This window comes from Thalassophryne amazonica, chromosome 7 (assembly GCF_902500255.1).
Source record: "Thalassophryne amazonica chromosome 7, fThaAma1.1, whole genome shotgun sequence".
Taxonomy (NCBI): domain Eukaryota; kingdom Metazoa; phylum Chordata; class Actinopteri; order Batrachoidiformes; family Batrachoididae; genus Thalassophryne; species Thalassophryne amazonica.
In genome coordinates, this window is record NC_047109.1 from 107,845,407 (window position 1) to 107,863,873 (window position 18,467).

Here is an 18,467-nt window from a genome sequence, read left to right on the forward strand (position 1 = left end):
CAATTATATAATCACTCCGTGTCACGCTTTTTCCACAACACCGTGGCTGATGTGATCAGTACTTTGTGGGTAAGGTGCACAGACAATAGTCGCATAATAAATTTGCTCTTTATGAGGAGTATAATGTTCTGTTTTTATTGAATGCTTTTGAGAAAGGTGTTGATTTAATTTAAGGTCATATTAGAGGCTGTAGTTTTTGTTGTTGAACTGTCGTGGTTATACAGAGACATGGACCTAATAGAGGATTTAATATTCTGCAGCAGGGGTGTCACACAACCTAAAATTCTTGTGGGGGTGGGAGTTGGAGGGGCACGAAGGATCTCACAGTCTGTGTGTTTCCAAGTAAGTAGGTTTAAGCTACAAATAAGATAAAAAAGAAGCATATCAAGTCATCTGATAACCTATAAGTATAAAATTTTGGACATTTTGAGCCTTATTAATTTGGTTAAATTGCACTCAGAATGCACTAAATTGTACCATTTTTAAAAAGGCTTTGTGGTGGTGGTGGTGGTGGGGGGTATTATGACAGTTGTGACACTTTAAATGTGGATTTTCAACAGATACTACTGCATAATATTCCATAATACAGTTTTAATAAATATTTCATGAGTCATGACAAAAATGCACCATTATTAAAAAAAAAAAAAAAAAAAAACAGGAATCCAGATCTCCTAGGCTACTTTGTATCCACATTGCTCACTTTTGTGCAGCACATCTGAACAATTGGGGCATGAGTGAAAAATCAATCAAAAAAGTGCTCACCGGCACCCATGATTTTTTTTTCTTTTTTTTACCTCGCTGACTTTGTGGCACCAGTGTTATCTCAGTCTCATGAATCATTCAAGTGTTACAGGATGCCCGAAAGCAACACACATAAATGAAATTCCACAAAAACAATGTCACTGCTTGCTGAACTGTTTGCACCAGAGTGAACAAACACCTCGCTAAAACTTCAGTTACTTTCAGTCTTAGTGTAGATCTTCTGCTGCTGAGGAGATGAGGTCAGTGTGAGGTTAGATTGATTTTACTGCAACACAGCAGATCAAAGTACATCACCCTAATATACACTGTAGAAAAACAATATGAATTTCACATTTCAACAGCTATAATCTCCAAAAACAGGAGCAGATGTCTCCTCATCAGCATCAGCTCTCAACCAATAGGAAACATATACATTCCTTACAGTGTCAAAGCGCTCACTCACATCGTTGTGCTTACAGATCACCAACCAGATGCTCCCTCTTCCACCTCACAGCCAGAAATTGGTCCCTACACACTGCCTGGGGTAGGCTCTGCCCTTGCCTCTTCAAACGACAGTATCCAAGATCATCAGTCTTCTACCCTCTGATATTACAAGGACTTATGCCCAATATTGTTCTAAAATATTGTAGATTATCTTAATGTATTAAAATATAGCTTCATCTTGACTTCCGTTTCTTTCTGATAGAACCAGGGATGAAAGTAAGCTGGAATGCAGCGTTATGTAATACTGGGAAGAGAAATACACTCCTCTACAGCTGGTACGCAGGGGTACGCCTCAGAAGAGCAACTTTCACCCCTGCACAGAGCGTGAGCCCTTTTGATTTTCAAGCGAATTTCTCTGAAATAAATGTCAATTTGATGAATACATGAAAATCATCAACAGAATGTGCCGTCTGTGATGTGTTGAAGTAGATTGTATTGCGCTAGACAAACGTTATCATTTCTGACAGAGTTGGTCAGAAATGGTCTGAAGGCCGATGTAGATAAAAAAGTTAGATATTTAATATCAAGGATTTGAGAAACATACTGGATGATTATCATCCTTGTTTATGCATAGTACAAGTGTTATATCTTATTACTGAGGCATAGTACCTTATAGTGCTTTCTCTGTTTGTGTTTGTCAAATAAAAAGCATCAGCAGGACCCTAGAAGCAATCAAAAAGCCTGTACTAGCATTACTCTGTGCCATCAACAGGTGGCAGTGCATTTTCCCTGTCTCTGTTATTTTCAGAAAAAAGAACAAATTGTTGTATTGTTTAATGATGTTGAAGTTGTTCTGTTGCTGTAGTTCTGACGTTATTTCCCCAAAAATGATGTTTGTCGTTTACCTGAAAATAAATGTTTTCCCATAAATTCTGTTATGTGTCTAATATCATACTGTACATCAAGCACTCAAGGACATGCACAGTATTTAAGAATCTCAAAGTCAGAAAAGAGCAGTTTTTTTTGTAATATATATGTTGTGTTTTATAAGTAATAAAGGTTTACAATCAAAAATAGGCAAGGAAAAAATAAAGCGAAAAATAATTTTCCACACACATTTATTCAAAACACACAGCAAACTATAATAAACAACTGTTTTGACACTTTATAAAGGTAATTTGAGGTCTTGTGTGAAAGACTGTACAACAAAAAAGATTCAAACAATAAACACAAATGCACATTTTGAACAATATATACAAAATGGTCTATGCGTTTTGTTGTCCACTGATATGGTAAACAGTGCTTTACCATATCAATGGTAAAGCAACAGAGTTATCCAGTAACATTCACATGCAAACTACTGGAGGAATCCTGATAGTTACACACTCTTTGTTTGAGCACGTGAGATTGTCATCAGAGGCTCTCGTCTGCTCCTGCTTTCACTTTCGCTCTGCGTAATGGCGCAGGGAGCATTGGAATAGTATGTACTCATTGGAGCACCCAGGAGGCTATTCAAACAGGCCAACTAGTAACATATCACTCCTGAAAACGATCTTTGGTTTTTCACGTGAGGTAAATCTGCCCTACGATTGAATTCTGGAAAACCATGTGACGGTGAACCAATTCCGATTGGCCACTCACATTGCACACATCATCACACAGCTTCTATGAGGAGTACAAAGATGGCTGATGGCTGGCTTGAAAGTCAACGGAGTTAACTTTTCAGAAAAAACTAAGTTTCTATCTCATATCATTAAAAAGTTATTTATAATTTAGTAAAGCTTGGTCTCAGCCATTGTACACGGTGGCGTCAGCCCCAGAGGGTTAATAAAAAGTGGAAAAATGATTATTTCATTCTTAAATTTAAAAATATGTGAGTTTGTCTAATCATTTATTTATTTTGAAAACTGGGTGGACTGTGTGTACAAATGGCTGTAAACCATGTAGTTAATGTCTTTTTGGTAAAGCCCTCAAAATAAAACTGAAAGGTGACACGACAAGCACATTTCAACTCCATCGTGGTAATGTAAAGGCCCTGTCCCACTGGCGTTTAGGAGGATTTGTGGATGGAATGCGCACAAAAGTGGCCCACATCCGCCAAACAATTGCAATAACCATGTAACATTCCTGTGTGAGTCGGCCGCCATCCGAACACATCCATGATCATCCGCAGAGGCACGCATGTTCGCAGCCAGGATTTTTGAGCGGCTCAAAAATCCTGCTGCGGATGAGATCCGCATCACTGCCTGAACACATACTGAAGACATACGCAGGACATACACAAACAACGCGCCGCATATTCCCTGTCATCCGCTGATATCCGCAACCGACGGGTTGGCGCGGCTTGGCGGCGGACCGGGACAGCATGCAAAACAGATATGACGCGTGCCCAGCACGGCCACATCAGGGTCGCAAATGGTATGTTGCGCATGCAGACAGAGTGGGCACGGATGAAGCGAGTGTATCACGGCCACTGTGCCCCTCATGGGGGCGCCTCCGCGGTCGCCTTCGCTTTTGTTCCCTGTTATATCCGCTTTTCTTCCTCATGTATTCGCTGATCCACCCCGGGACATTTGTCATTTCCGCCCACCTTTGTTGCGGATACTCAGCTTTTGTCTCCTCATTTCATGCGCAAATCCTCCTAAACGCCAGTGGGACAGGGCCCTAAGGAGGCACGGTTTCACTGTCCCAGTATTTATGGTCTTGACTATATGTATATATTCTTGACTATAACTTTGTTACCGAAGAGTCAATTTTGAAGTTTTTAATGACAGAGAACAGGGTCTAGTGATGAAGCGTCCATGTCAATCTGTCATCATCAACAGCAGTTGAGTTCATACTTAGCAGTTGTCACCGCTCTCAGCGTCCGTATACTTTTGACCCTGGCCTTCTCTCTGACAGTTTGTTTCTTACTGCAAATGACATCTCTCAGGGACAACAAAGCTCACAGATCACTAATTGATTAGAGCTTCCTTCAGCCCATTATAATTAATGGCTGGCAGTTTAAACTTGGCGGATGATCCCATTCACGCATGACGCAGGGGAGATGGATAACCTTAAACTTAAGGTTGGCGGTCAAACCCACTCCAAGTTTCACTGCTGCACATAAGGTTATTTTAATTTGTAAATTAATCTGTCAGTTATTATTACAATTACTCAAGTAAATCATTTGCTCTATTAAATGTCGGAAAATATGAGACATCCTCACAAGGCGCCAGAGCACAAAGACAATTTCGAGCCTAAATTTAGCATTGTCATTCGGCTCATTTTGCACTAAAAATGACTAATGAATCTTTAATTACATGTCTGTCTCTAACCCACATGAGTCAGTCACTAACGGAAAAAACAAAACTTCCCAACCAGCAAAACTCTGCTCACCACAACATTCCATTCACGTCTTGCAAGCGCAATCTGTCATACAAGAACAATCAATGTAACAACTAGGATGACTTCACACAGATGCCAATACCGTCAATATCCATCAGAGGTTAACTCACCATATAGTTGGTGGTTCAGATCCCTCTACTTCCAGGTAATCCAACTTCTCTTCCATTTGAAATTCGGTGAACACCAGGGAGATAGTGTCCCCCGGATCAGCCAGGATAGTCCACTTACACTCCCCGCTGCTACCCAGACCTCCGACACCTCCCCCTGCGCCACCGCCGCCGCCAGCACCTTGTGGTTCACTGCCGGGGAAATCAAAGCTGGAGATGAGCCCGCTGGAGCCCCTCAGGGTGCCGCCGCATGTGTCCTCCGCTGTCAACAGAGAGAGCGAGAAAAAAAAAACAGGATACAAGAGAGAATTGAAAACAGATGCAGGAGCTCTGGGTCATTCCTGAGCTTTTCCTCTAAATTCAACAAGGAAGCAAAATGTAGCTCTTGCCATTTAACATCCATACCCTTTTTCCAAGAGAAGGCAAACCATAGAATATAATCATTTTGGAAGAAGATCTCGGAGCAGCACCTGCAATTTAAAGGCATCACTTTCCTCATTCACTCCATGTGGTCACCAGCCACTTCATTAGGTACACCTGTTCAACCGCTCATTAAAGCAAGCAGCTAATCAGCCGATCACAGCACTGAAGCTCAGTGCATTTAAGCCGGTAGACATGGTCAAGAGCAGGGGGTGGGTACGAAGAGCCAAGACAGTGTAGGCTGTCCTCAGCAGGTCATTTCACAGAACATCAAGCCTTTCAATTGAGGGGAGGAGCCTCTCTGTAAAACTACCCGCAGAGACAATCTGCTGCAAAGAAAACCTGCATGGTTTTGGCCCTTCATGGTACACTAGTGTCCACCCCTGGTCAAGAGGATCTACTGAAATTCAAATCAGAGAGATACTTTATTCATCCTGAAGGAAATTTTAGGCATTGAGTAGCTTCTTAGTGACATGTCAGAATGGGAAATAAAACTGATGTCAGTGACTTTGAATGGGGCATAGTTTCACAAGTTGCTGATCTACTGGGATTGTCACATGCAGTCATTTTAAATATCTACAGATAATGCTACAGATAGTGCTCAAAACTAGTCTTGGTCTCGAGACAGACTTTGCACAATCTCAGTCTCGACTTAGAGTTGAAAGCAATTCTACTCCAAAGATGTGGTCTCAACCACTCAAAAAATCCAAAAGTCTTGGTCCTGACTCACACATGACCCTTTAAGGTCTTGGTCTTGACTTGGACTAAATATAGATGGTCTTGTCACCATCCTTCTATACAGAGAATGATGCAAAAAAAAAACAAAAAAACAAAACACCTTGTAAGCGGTGATTCTCTGGGTGAAAGAGCCGGATTGATAGCAGAGGGTTGAGAAGAAGAGCCAGACTGCTAGGAAGGCAACAGTAAGTCAAATAAACCCTCATTACAAGTGAGTTATGCAGAAGAACATCTCTGAATGTGCAACAAGTCATGAAACATGAAACAGATGGGACACAACAGCGGAAGCCCACATCAGGTCCTGTCAGATAAGAACCAACTCATTCTCAATTCCAACTCGTCACATTTTTACGCTTGGTCTGTGCCCCTTTCCATCACTATGTGACAAGTCAGGTAACCCGACTGTGTCATTAAGTGACAGTGTCATTTCTCTCTGACAGTGCCTGGAATTATTCACTTCACGTCACTGCTTCACATCAGGGAACATTCATCTATGTTTGGGTTATGGTTAAGGTTAGGGTTTGTGTCCCTTGACATCACATAGTGACACAATGGGTCTAACCCAACTTGTCACATAATGATATCCAGTCAAAATGAACAGCTTTAGTTACAATGTGATGACTTGGGTATGAGGCTGCACTGTAAGAATGGGAACTCAAGGGTACAGAGGGCATTGATGAACCAAAATTGCATAATAGAAGAACAGTAACTGTTTTGTGTTCTGACAAATCTCACTTTATGCTGCAACATTCACCTGGAAGGGTTAGAATATTGGTGTAGCCAACATGAAAGCATGGATCCATCCTGCTTTCTATCCAGTAGAAATCTCACTTTCTATCCATATCCAGTAGCGAGTGGCCACAGCGATATGTTTACAGAATCAAAAGTTGCCTCAATTTCCACTTTTAACAGAGAACCGGACTTCCCAGACAATCTTTAGGTTAGAATGTGTGACAGTTGGCCGAGTCTGAGTCATCACCCTGGACCAAAATTCTCCCTTCTTAGAAAGTCTTCCAAACATTTCCTGACTGAATTTATGACGCCTCCGGAAAGCTTCAACGAACAGTCTCTATAGATTAAAGACCCTTGTTGAAAACGTTCCACACAACCTCATTTCAACCTGATTTTATAAGAGAGTTTAAAGAAACCTGTCCATTTCAGGGAACGTCCAGACACCATCAGGACACTTGCTGCAGAAAACATCTCAATAAATCTACAATCCCAAAGAGCCAGATGGCAGGTCAGAGGTCATACAACGCTTAACATAGGGCTGAAACCACAGTGTCATCGTGAGGAAGGACACAGACCCCCTCAATACACAAACATACTTTCTTTTTACAAAGAAAAGAGAGAAATTGTAATTTATTTTCCTGTTATAGTTAACCAAAGACAAAACTGACAGTATATTCCAATTTAATCTTTTACACACTTTTCATGTGATGTGAGTCACCCTTTTAAATAATCTCTCGGTGCATGGTTAAATGTTATTTGCTGAATATTAATGAATTGTCATGATGAAAAGATTTTTTTTTTTAATCAATTCCTTTTTCTGGTATGGGTTTAGAAGAAAAAAGGTACAGTATATATAATTTCTTGTATCAGACGTCATTTTCAAATAACGTAGGGAGAAACTTGGTGGGTAGAGCCTATGACCGTGTGGGTAGTGTTCTTTTAAAAAGGACCACAGAACAAAAAAACTCTCATCCTCCAAGGCTTCATACGCTTCTCTGAACATCCCCTTTGTTTTTAGTCCTTAGTCTTAGCTTGTGGCTTTTGTTTCAATGTTTCTTTTGTTTTGTTGTGTTTCTTTTGGTTCTGTAACTTTCAATGTTTTTGATGCACCATTTTTTTAAGGCATGAGTCAAGTTATGCAAGTTTTTGAAGACAACTTCCTAGCTGAGTTTTTCAAATTAAGAGTGAATTTCTTATTTTGGCACAAAAGTGGTCATGGTGAACTTTAGCTTTTCTCCACAACCTTCTTGCCAAGCCTCAAGTTTTTTGTAAATTTTTACAAAGACCTGAAGTTGATCTTCAACAAGTTTTGGAAGCCACTGGAGCATCTTTGGCAATAACTATCAAAACCTTCATCCTGGGTCGCTCGGTCAGTGAATCAACTACTATGGAACCGCAGAACCATCACATTCGGTCCCACTGTGAAACCAACCAAGCAGTCATCTGGGAAACCCAGTGTGTTACCTCAATGCATGGGTATTAAAAGAGGCCAGAAAAAAAGCCGATCAGGAAACCGGACTGGACCGAATCTCTTCACTCCACCCAATCCAAAGGACCCAGATAAGTGAACCTTCAAGTGTTCCGATGGTCTTTGCTGTCAGTGATGCAAAGTGGCTTTCTTTGTTCAGTTTTCTAAATAATAATATAACAATAATTTTGAACCCAAAATTCACATCTAAATTGTAATCAGGCTTATTCCTATTAATGTCTATATTTAGTGCCTCGTCCTTTTCTTTTTCCTTGCTCATGACATATCTCATCAACATATTGTCTCATTAATAAAAATATAAATCATTTGTATTCTCAATTCTCAGTCACCTGTGTTTATACATGGAAAAATGTCAACAAATCTGTAACTATTATGCCGGTTGTGTTGACTTATGTTCAGTTGAAGAGAAATGTTTAATCAATTGTATCCAGAACTTATGACTTTCAGATCAAAGACTAATTAATATCAAACCTAACATTATGTTTCCTGCTTCTAAGTAGGTGGTGCCCCTTTTAAGGTATTGAATAAAATTTCAGATTTACTTAAATACTGTTTTAACTTATATCCACTACAGTAATGGTGTGGTCACTGTATGATGCTGTCAGCCCAATAAGGGTGAACGTTTGACACTTTTAGTGGCAGAATCCCGAAACTCAACAATTAAAAGCTTTCTTTAGTTTCTCTTCAACAGTGGCAAGAACCAAGAAACTCTAAATGACACCAGGCAGATCATAAGCGATTTATCAGTTAAGCCCCGGTCACAACCCACCGTGCGTTTTTTTTTCGCCGTACGTTTTCTGCGGATGCCACAGCCACTACGTTTTTATGAAAACGTACGGAGGCAGTAGCAAGAGGAGGGAGGGAGTACGTTCAACGCACGTCTCTAGGAGCGTAACGATAAAGAGAGATGACAATAATGCAGTGTGTGTGGGTGTGTGTGTGTGTGTGTTGGGGGGGGTGTCGCTTTTCTTTTTTTTTATGAGCGGTACCGGAGCGGCAGGTGTTTTTCGGCGTCGGAGATGCATGAGTATGTCCAGCCTGCAGCGGTCAGTTGTACGAGTGTTTACTTGCCTCGAAAAGTTACAGCTAGTTAACAGACTGAAGCTGTGGAGTGTGTGTTGCTGACGTTTGGAACTAAAGTCCAAGTTCAAGTGAGAAGCTGCGTTGTGCATGCAAGTCTGTCGGCCTCCAAATCTGTACTGCCTACGTACGGATTTGGTTAATTCAATAGTAAGTGAATGAAAATGTGCTGCTTTGAATCCGTACTGAGGCAGTACTCATGACGCGCGTCATCTGTACTGCTGGTGAATCCGCAGCCTGACCGCAGCAAAAGTTCTGCATGCACTAAAACCTCTACGGCGTGTCTGCGTGTGTCTGCGTGCTCCTAAATTCGTACTGAGGCAGTACTTACGAAGTACGGATCTCCAAATTTAGCCCACATTTTTGCAAGTAGACTGCACGCACGTGCAAGTACGGCGGGTTGTGACCACGGCTTTAACGAGGTTGTAATTCTGACAAATAAATGTTGAAAACAAGCCCTATGTCCCGCTCTCTCTGTCTCTCTTGTGACCCCGTCTTCTTTCCTCCCTTCATCCAAGTAGGAGTAATTCATCACCATGTCCTATGAGCCTCCTCATGTTCTAGAAAACAAGTGAATGCTGATAAACGGTGCTTATATAGCTGGGAAACTGTATGTTTTTTCAGAGGGAAGCGTGGCACATCGCCTGAATGTTAATACACTCAAACCACAGCAGCGCCTTACTCTCCTTGATGCCTCCTCTCTCCTCACACACTCTCATGTCCACCCCACCCCAATCCTCTGTTCAGAGCTCCCCTCAGATCTTTCTACATTACTCACCAGCCTCCCCTCTGTCTCTGTATCACTCTTTTTGACCTAAAGAATTCTAATGATGGCAGGGCTTTCACAGTTTTCACATAATTTAAGACTAATATGTGATACTCAGCCGTGCCAGAGGAAACCTTTGATGGCTCAGCGTTCCGCCAAGAGCTGTCAGAGCTGCGAGGATTGGAACGTTCCTGCGTGCTGCATTACTTGATTGGTCAAGAAACAATAAAGTCAGTCTATTAAATTCAAAGGAAAGAGAAAGAAAAAACTATGCAAGTTAGCATTAAGGGTCCTTTGACACTTTAGCAGAAGCACAGCAACTGGCAGTATTTTTTCTTATCACCGTTACCTACGTGCCCTACGATAGACTGGCGTCCTGTCCAGGGTGTACCCTGCCTCAAGCCCTATGACTGCTGGGATAGGGTCCAGCCACCCTGTGACCCTTAATTGGACTAAACAGGTAAAGAAAATGGATGGATGGATGTTACCTATGTGCTTGCTCAAGGGGGTTTGTTCGACGCCTTATGTTGTGATTTGGCATTATATAAATAACGGTAAACCCCTTCCCTCCCTCCCCCATGAAGCCAATAAGTTATTAGTGACATATGCACATGCATGACTTTTACTTCTGTAAGATCAGGCTGAAATCAGCCTGGCAACACCTTTTGCTTGTGGTTTTAATCACCATGTACGCCACCATGTGGAACTTGCTAACTGCCAAATGACTTTCACCATGCTCCTGGAGATCACCTGCACTGCATGTTTTTCCCAAATCTACCCGCTCCACCTGCTGCTAATTAGCTAAATCAGATGTGGTTAGTCAGTCAAGAGCAACACAACATCAGACTTGATTCATCAGCTGTGGTTGCAGCAGGTGCATGTGGAAAATGTCAGACAGGTGATGTTTCCGGGGCTGTGCAGTGCTGTCTTCCTGCACTGATTTCCCTAAACAATGCTGATAAAATGTGCCCTATTGATGCATAGATCAGAGCATATAATTAAACTAGAGATGTCCCATTCTAATCGAAATTGACCCGCTAAATGTGTTTATTTATTTATTTACGGTCACTATGGGACAAATTATACTTGATTAATTAAAAAAGTGAACATTTCCTCTCGCTTTGTTTCATATGTGCAGCAGCCAGTCTGTGCTGCTCCTGAGTTTAGCACAGAACACAGTGCATGTTTTCAAAGCAGATTAACACACTGCTTCACTTTAAGTACCTATTAAATGTATTTTTTTTCTCACAGATCATCAGCAGTGCATGCGAACCTCCCTGTTTCATACTGAAGAGCTGACACAGATAACAGCCAGGAAACCCACTTTTCTGCTGCTTACACAGACTGTGTAGGCATGTAGCCAGTGGAGCAAGGGGTAGGAATGGTCCCCCAACCTCCTTAGAGCAAAGTTCCACTTTTGAAGATATTATGAAGACATATTTTGCACAGAACAACAACAATAATAATAATAACCAGCATTCTACTACTTTGAAAAAAAATGTATTTTTTTAAGTTATACAATGGGGCAGCACTGGTGGCTGTAGTGGTTTGCACTGCTGCCTCACAGCAAGAAGGTCCTGGGTTCAGTTCCCAGCTGTGGCCTTTCTATGTATGCATGCTCTCTCCTTGTTTGTGTGAGTTCTGTCTGGTGCTCTGGCTTCCTCCCACATCCAAGACATGCAGGCTGGGTGGATTGAAAACTTTAAATTGTGTGTGGGTGTGAATGTGTTTCTCTATCTGTGGCCCTGCAATAGACTGGCGTCCTGTCCAGGGTGTACCCGCCTCACGCCCTGTGACTGCTGAGATAGGCTCCACCCCCATGCCCCTTAATTGGAGTAAGCAGTTGAAGATGAGTGAGTGAGAGAGAATGGGGCAGCACTGATGGATTAGCGGTTAGCACTGTTGCCTCATTGCAAGAAGGTCGTGGGATCACTTCACGTCTGGGACCATTTGGAGTTTGCATGTTCTCCCGTGTTTGTGTGGATTCTCTCCGGGACCTGGCTTCCTCCCACATCTAAAAACAAGCAGGTTCGATGAACTGGAAACTTTAAATTGACCCTAGTTGTGCATACGGGTGTGAATGTGTGTCTGTCTATGAGTGGCTCTGCAACAGACTGGCATCCAGTGCAGGGTGTACGCCGGCTAACGCCTTATGACTGCTGGGATAGGCAGATGTCTGTGTTTGTAATGTAGCACCTTGCGTGCATGGCCAGGTCCAGCTGACAGTCAGAGGTCAGCTGACAGGTGCTGTATGTCCCTAGCAAAGCGTATGAGCAAAGCGATCACACAAGAATGAGTTCACACCTTTAGCCTTATTTGTTTTATTTAATTTCCACTCTTTCAGTCTGTCATGAAAACTACAATTTAGATGGTGGAAGCAACATCAGCCAGCCCGGGCGGCTGTGCCGCACGCTCACATGCTGGCCGGTCCTCATGAGGGCATGAGTGCCGCCCACACATGCACATTGCGTGTTCACCAGCTGAGTTGCAGTACACAGCAGTCAGCTGTTTCAGCAGCGCACTGCACTGAACAGCGACTGGACTCCGGGACCCTCAGCCACAGCTGACAATGTTGGATTTATGGTGTTTGTGTGTGTGTGTGTGTGTGTGTGTGTGTGTGTGTGTGTGTGTGTGTGTGTGTGTGTGTGTGTGTGTGTGTGTGTGTGTGTGTGTGTGTGTGTGTGTGTGTGTGTGTGTTGGGAGGGGGTGGACGACACACTCCACAACCCATTTGTGTTGGGGGTGGATGACGACAACACAATCCACATGCTATTTGTGTGTGTATGTGTGTGTTGGGGGGGGGGGGGGGGGGGGGGGGTTGTTGGCACAGTTACACCCATGTGTGTTGCTAGGCTATGCATTTAGACATGAATGTGGTTGCCTGGTGTACTATTATGCCAGGAGCGTGAATATCCCCGCCTTTTCTAAGTGCCCGACGAGCAGTGCTACATGTTTGTGTGTGGCACCTGGAATTTGCCGACACCTGCTGAGAGAGGGGTGGAATGGGCACTCGCAGGGCATTCGCTGTCTTTCATCTGCTTGTGTGTGTGAATGGTTGTGGCAACAGCTGTACGAGGCATTTGAGACGGCTCCAAATTTCACGAGTAGCATGCATTTCCTCCTTTGTGCTCTAGTCGGTTTCAGTCGCGCTATGTGTGAAGGGGCCCTTACTATTTGCAATATTTAAGAATAAAGTAATGCAATTTGATCCTTGCCGACTTTGGTTTTGTCTAATTTATTATGAACATCAGAAATTTAAAAATGAAGTAACTGTGATGGATGTCTACTTGCTTATATTTCTTCTTATACGGCTACTTATTGTACAGCACATAACTGCACCTGAAACAAGAAAATGTGCCAATGCTAAAACAGTAATATCCATAAATATTGCAGGCATTCATTATTTGTATAACAGGTGTTGAGACAAGCAGCGTATAAAATGCTGACCCATGCATTGCTGGAAAAGGCCAATTGTTTTTATGACGGTTCTTCGGCCCGCTGGCATTTTTACCGACAACCACGACAAAACACACATGTTTTTTTTTTTTCTGTTGTGCATTTTGTCGTGCATTCAGCCCATGTTTTTTAGCTTATTCTAATCTGCTCCTGCTCATATGTGTCTGATATTTGTTGGTGTAAGTGTAGAGACGAGTGCTTCTCCTGCTAAGAATTTCTCATTGACCCTGACATGAAGCTGATTTTCACAGCTGACATGAAATATTTAATTTCAAACTGAACTCTGGGTCAGTGTCTGAAATCCTTAAGTTGTCATTAAAGAGTATTTTATTTAATGCATTTGGCACTGTGTCTTACTAAATCCCTATCAAAAATGTTTCAAAAGTAAGTCCCGTCGGCTGCTCCCTTGTATGCCGTTTGTCCTTCCTGTTGCAACTCCACATTACATGGGGAAATGTGACAGGGGTGGGGTTTGAAACAAGAACCTTCTGCACTGAAGTCAAGTGCACTAACCACTTGGCCACCACCCAAAAATGTTTACATCCTACTGATGGTTTACCGAGATTGTGTTTTAAGGTTTGCACAAGAGCACAGTGGTAGCTGCTGTATAAATATGAAAAGTACTTTTTGCTGTAATCTTAGTGTACAATCTCAAACTGTGGAAGCCAGAAGAAAAATACTGAGAGACAAAAATAAATAAATAAAAACAAACATGGAACAATACACCAATAAATCCCAAGGTCTCTGTTCTCATTTCAAATACCTTTAGAGTGCTGTGAACCTACTGAATGTCAGAAGTGAGCTGCACTCAGTGAAAAGACATTTTAGTGCTGTGAATTGTGAAACAAATTTCTCAGAGATAACAGCCAAAGAACCTGTGTTATATACCCTCACCGACAGCGGATTCAAATGCAAAATCCATGAGATCTCAACTGACGGTGATACGAATTGTTGGTGGAAGGGGGCAGGGGAGAAATTAAGAATCAAGAAAAGTGCTGAGGTGAAAGGTGTTTTTACAGCTCTGGAGATCTTCTACATTTTGACTGATGCACGGTGAAAATAATCCAACTATTACTCCTGTAAATGAAAACTGTCCAGCAGGTATCTGGACTTACACTCAGGGACAGGGTGAGAAGCATAACTATCTGGGAGAGACCTGGAGTAGAGCAGTGGATTCTTCGTATCGAAAGGAGCCAGCTGAGGTGGTTTGGGCGCCTGGTGAGCATGTCTCCTGGTTGTCTCGCTTGAGGGATCTTCATGTCCATCTGGGAGGAGGCCCCGGGAAGACCCAGGACATGCTGGGGGAATTATATTTCCAAGTTGACTTGGGAATTCCTTGGGAGTCCCCAGGAAGAGTTACTTGGCTTTGTTGCTTGATGGCCATTTGGGGTGCACACTAACGTGTCCGGAAGATGACTTGTAAATCATTTCAAATGTGTTATTTGGTTAGAAAAACAGCATTTTTAGGTTAAGAAGTGTTTATTTCTCCCTAATTGTTTATTAAATATATGAGAAACATATAAGATGTATACAGAAATGAGCGTTTTCTGGCAACTTGGATTATTTTGTTTGAGCAAGCAGCCACTTGACGTCACACTGTCTGTTCACTCGGATTGACAATTGCATGTCGCATCAATCAGTATTTGCATAAAACAGACTTCTGGTGTATTTTAGCCCCGCCTAGCTGGCGGCAGAGTGATGGTTTTCTCTTGTCGCTGTAAATGCCCACTCTTATGGAAAGTGAATGAAAGAACTAAGTAATTATATATGAAAATATTTGATTTGACCTAATGAGCAATTTGGCAGCGATGGTGGCCAAGTTCTTAGTGTGCTTGGTTTCAGTGCAGAAGGTTCCCGGTTCAAACTCCACCCCTGAAACATTTCTCCGTGTAATGTGGAGTTGTGTCAGGAACGGCATCCGGCATAAAACGTGTGCCAAATGGCAAATGATAAATGGACTGCATTTATATAGCGCTTTTCCATCTGCATCAGACGCTCAAAGCACTTTACAATTATGCCTCACATTCACCCCGTTTTCAGGGTGCTGCCATACAAGGGGCTCACTATACACCAGGAGCAATAGGGGATTAAAGACCTTGCCCAAGTTTTCCGGTCAGGCGGGGATTTGAACCAAGGATCTTCTGGTCTCAAGCCCAACACCTTAACCACTAGACCATCACCTCCAAATCAACATGCAGACCTGCTGTGGCGACCCCAAGTGAAAAACAAGGGAGTAGCCAAAGAGACTTACTTTTACTTAATGAACACTTTAATTTAATTGCAATCATGAGGTACAAGTACCATATAATCAAAACTTTTAAGTTCTGGGTACAACTGACTTTTAAGTTTATGAACTCAAAAATGTTGTGGCAATTGATTGCCTCAATATTTTTGAGTTCTGCTAACTTATTCTTGTTTATAGTGTGACTATATGGTTAGAAGACACGGCTGAGGAGAGGAAAGTGTGGGATGAGCTGTTTGGTCTACTGTCACCACAACCTGAACCCAAATAAGTGTCAGAACATGAAAGATTGTGTGCACTTTTCTGTGAGTTCCATTTTATTTTATTTTATTTTTTTATTGTCCAGTGTCTTGGTAGTAGTGGACTTAAAAACACTGAACTTAACTGGGATGACTGAGGTCTGCAGTTTCATCCCTGCTATAGATTTTTGCTATTTGGAGACAAAGTCTCTATCTGAGGTTTTCTAAAGTCATTTAATGTAACTCTACAATGTTACATTTCAATAACCAACTTTTTCAACTGTTGTGGGATTTCTTTTCATCATTGCACAGATTGCTGCTTGTTGAGACATTTGAGCATATTTCACACTGCTGAAAACATTCTATTTAGTTGATGTCTGCATTCAGCAGTGCTGCTGCACGATTCAAGCCTGAGTGTGTCGGGCTGAACTGACCTTGACTTCTCAATAAAATGTTTATGTAACAATATGTTCATTTTGGTTTCGACACTGGTGCTGTGCATTGGCACGTCCACCACACCACAGAACCACCTTGGGTCTTGGATGGCAACCACTGCAACCTCTTCAACACTGAGGCACCTGTGTGTTGGATCATGCCCAGAGAAACATGCCACATGTACAAGATGTCATAAGTGACATTCCCACACAAAACAAGTGATATTCCTCATCTTTGTGGTCCTAATGAACTGTTCCTTTGACACCCAGTCATTCCAGTGGTACCCAAGGATCCTGTGAAAATACCTAGTACCAAAGACATCAAGATATCACCTTAAGTCAGTGGTTGGTGTTCATGTCTCACAACTATACAGTAAGACAGGAAGCATGAGGGCCACAAAGACTGGACCTTTGTTTTCCTGCAAAGATATTACTAGGGGAGCTACAACCACTACTTTGCAAACCCCCCCGCCAGGACTAAACCAAGCCAACTTTTTTAGGTTCCTTAGATGACCCCAAAACACAATCAGGATGTTCCCAAAAATAAAAAAAAAACTGGCCTCAAGCCAGTTATCCAAGATGGCCACCAAAATAGGGTTTTTTTTCACTTAAACACCAATGATTTCTGTCATTATTAAGTCTGTTTGTTCCTACTATGTATTTTAATGATAAGGGTCTATTGGCGGCCATTTTGAATCTTAAACCCATGAATGAATTTAGTTTAGGCACAAATGAGTTTGCTGTAACCTGCAATGGTCTTCCCATTGAATCTCTGTGATATTTAAGTTGTTTATATGTTGTGTAAAGTTGGTTTAGTGAAAAAAAAAACCCTATTTGGGCTGGGGGGGGGGGGGGGGTGCAAAGGTAGTGGTTGCAGCATCACCAAACATCTCTGTCCAGTGATCCCATGACTCCCAAAGATCTCTCCAAATCTCAAAGGTTGGATATATTCTAAGATATAACTTGCAACACAACTCAGTGCAACAACAAGGAAATCTTAAACAGTTGTTTCAGCACTCCAGTTTTGGTCTGACTTGGTCTGCAGTTGATTCCTGTATAAGAAAAATATTCTGATCATTAGCGAGGTTTCCATTACAGATTTGCCCGAATGTTCAGCAATATTTTCACAGTCCACAAAAAAAAAACACTTGAAAAATGACATTTCATTTGAGTGATTGAATGTCACTGCTGGGTTTTATCATCTTGCAATAACTCTCATTGTAGCAAGGATCTCATTAGAACTACAGTGTGATTCCAAAAGCCATGGTGACAGTCATCTTTTTTTATTCAGTATTGCCCTAACTTTAGCTCTTAGAACATTTAACAAACTCCCCAATGTCATGTGAATCTTTCTGTATGTCATGTGACCTGTAATAGCAGAAAAAGGTGTTACCACTGCAGTTTCCAATTGCCTAAAAAAACACCTAATGCGAGAATAATAGCGTTGTACAATATTTGAGAGTTTTATTTAAAATACACATTAGTCCATTAAGTGTATTTATTGCTCCGGGTGGAGGAGGTCTTGTTCATGAGTGTGGGTAAGTGGTACAGAAGCTGTACTGGGCCATCATGGTGAAGAAGCAGCTGAGCCAGAAGGCGAGGATCTCAATTTACCAGTCCATTCATGCTCCTTTCCTCACCTATGGTCATGAACTTTGGGTACAAGCAGTGGATACAAGTGGCGGAAATGAGATTCCTCCTTTGGGTATCTGGGTTTACACTGCTGGACAGGGTTTGAGGTTTGACTAACCAGGAGAGACTGAGTAGAGCCGCTGCTTCTTTGCATTGATGGGAGCCAGCTGAGGTGGTTCAGACATCTGTCTAAGATGGCTCCTGGGGAGGACTTTTAGGCACGTCCAACTGGGAGGAAGACCCAGGACATGCTGGAGCAATTATATTTCCCAGGAAGAGTTACAAGATTTGGCCGAGGATAGGGAAGTGTGGGATGAACTGCTTAGTCTGCTGTCACTGCGACCCAGATAAGTGACAGAAAATGAATGAATGAATGTTTTCAATTAAGTACTTCAAACTGCGCAATTTGGATGGTAACAGAAAACTCCCTAGCATTGGGTCAAAGTACAAACCTGTGTGTTGCACTGTTACAGACGTGTACTAAAACACTGACAACATTAAAAGCCACGACGGTAGGTCCACATGGTCTACAAGCACATTTAATAAGCACTTTCAAGTGG

At 42.1% G+C, this 18,467-nt stretch overlaps 1 protein-coding gene across 1 annotated transcript in view; it reads right to left on the bottom strand.

The window, feature by feature from the left end:
* Positions 1-18,467, bottom strand: part of LOC117514727 (CUB and sushi domain-containing protein 3-like) — an 885,172-nt gene that overhangs the window by 642,595 nt on the left and 224,110 nt on the right. Inside the window, exon 5 of the mRNA XM_034175291.1 lies at positions 4,683-4,941. Coding sequence (XP_034031182.1) covers positions 4,683-4,941 — 259 coding nt within the window. The remainder of the gene's footprint in view (positions 1-4,682; positions 4,942-18,467) is intronic.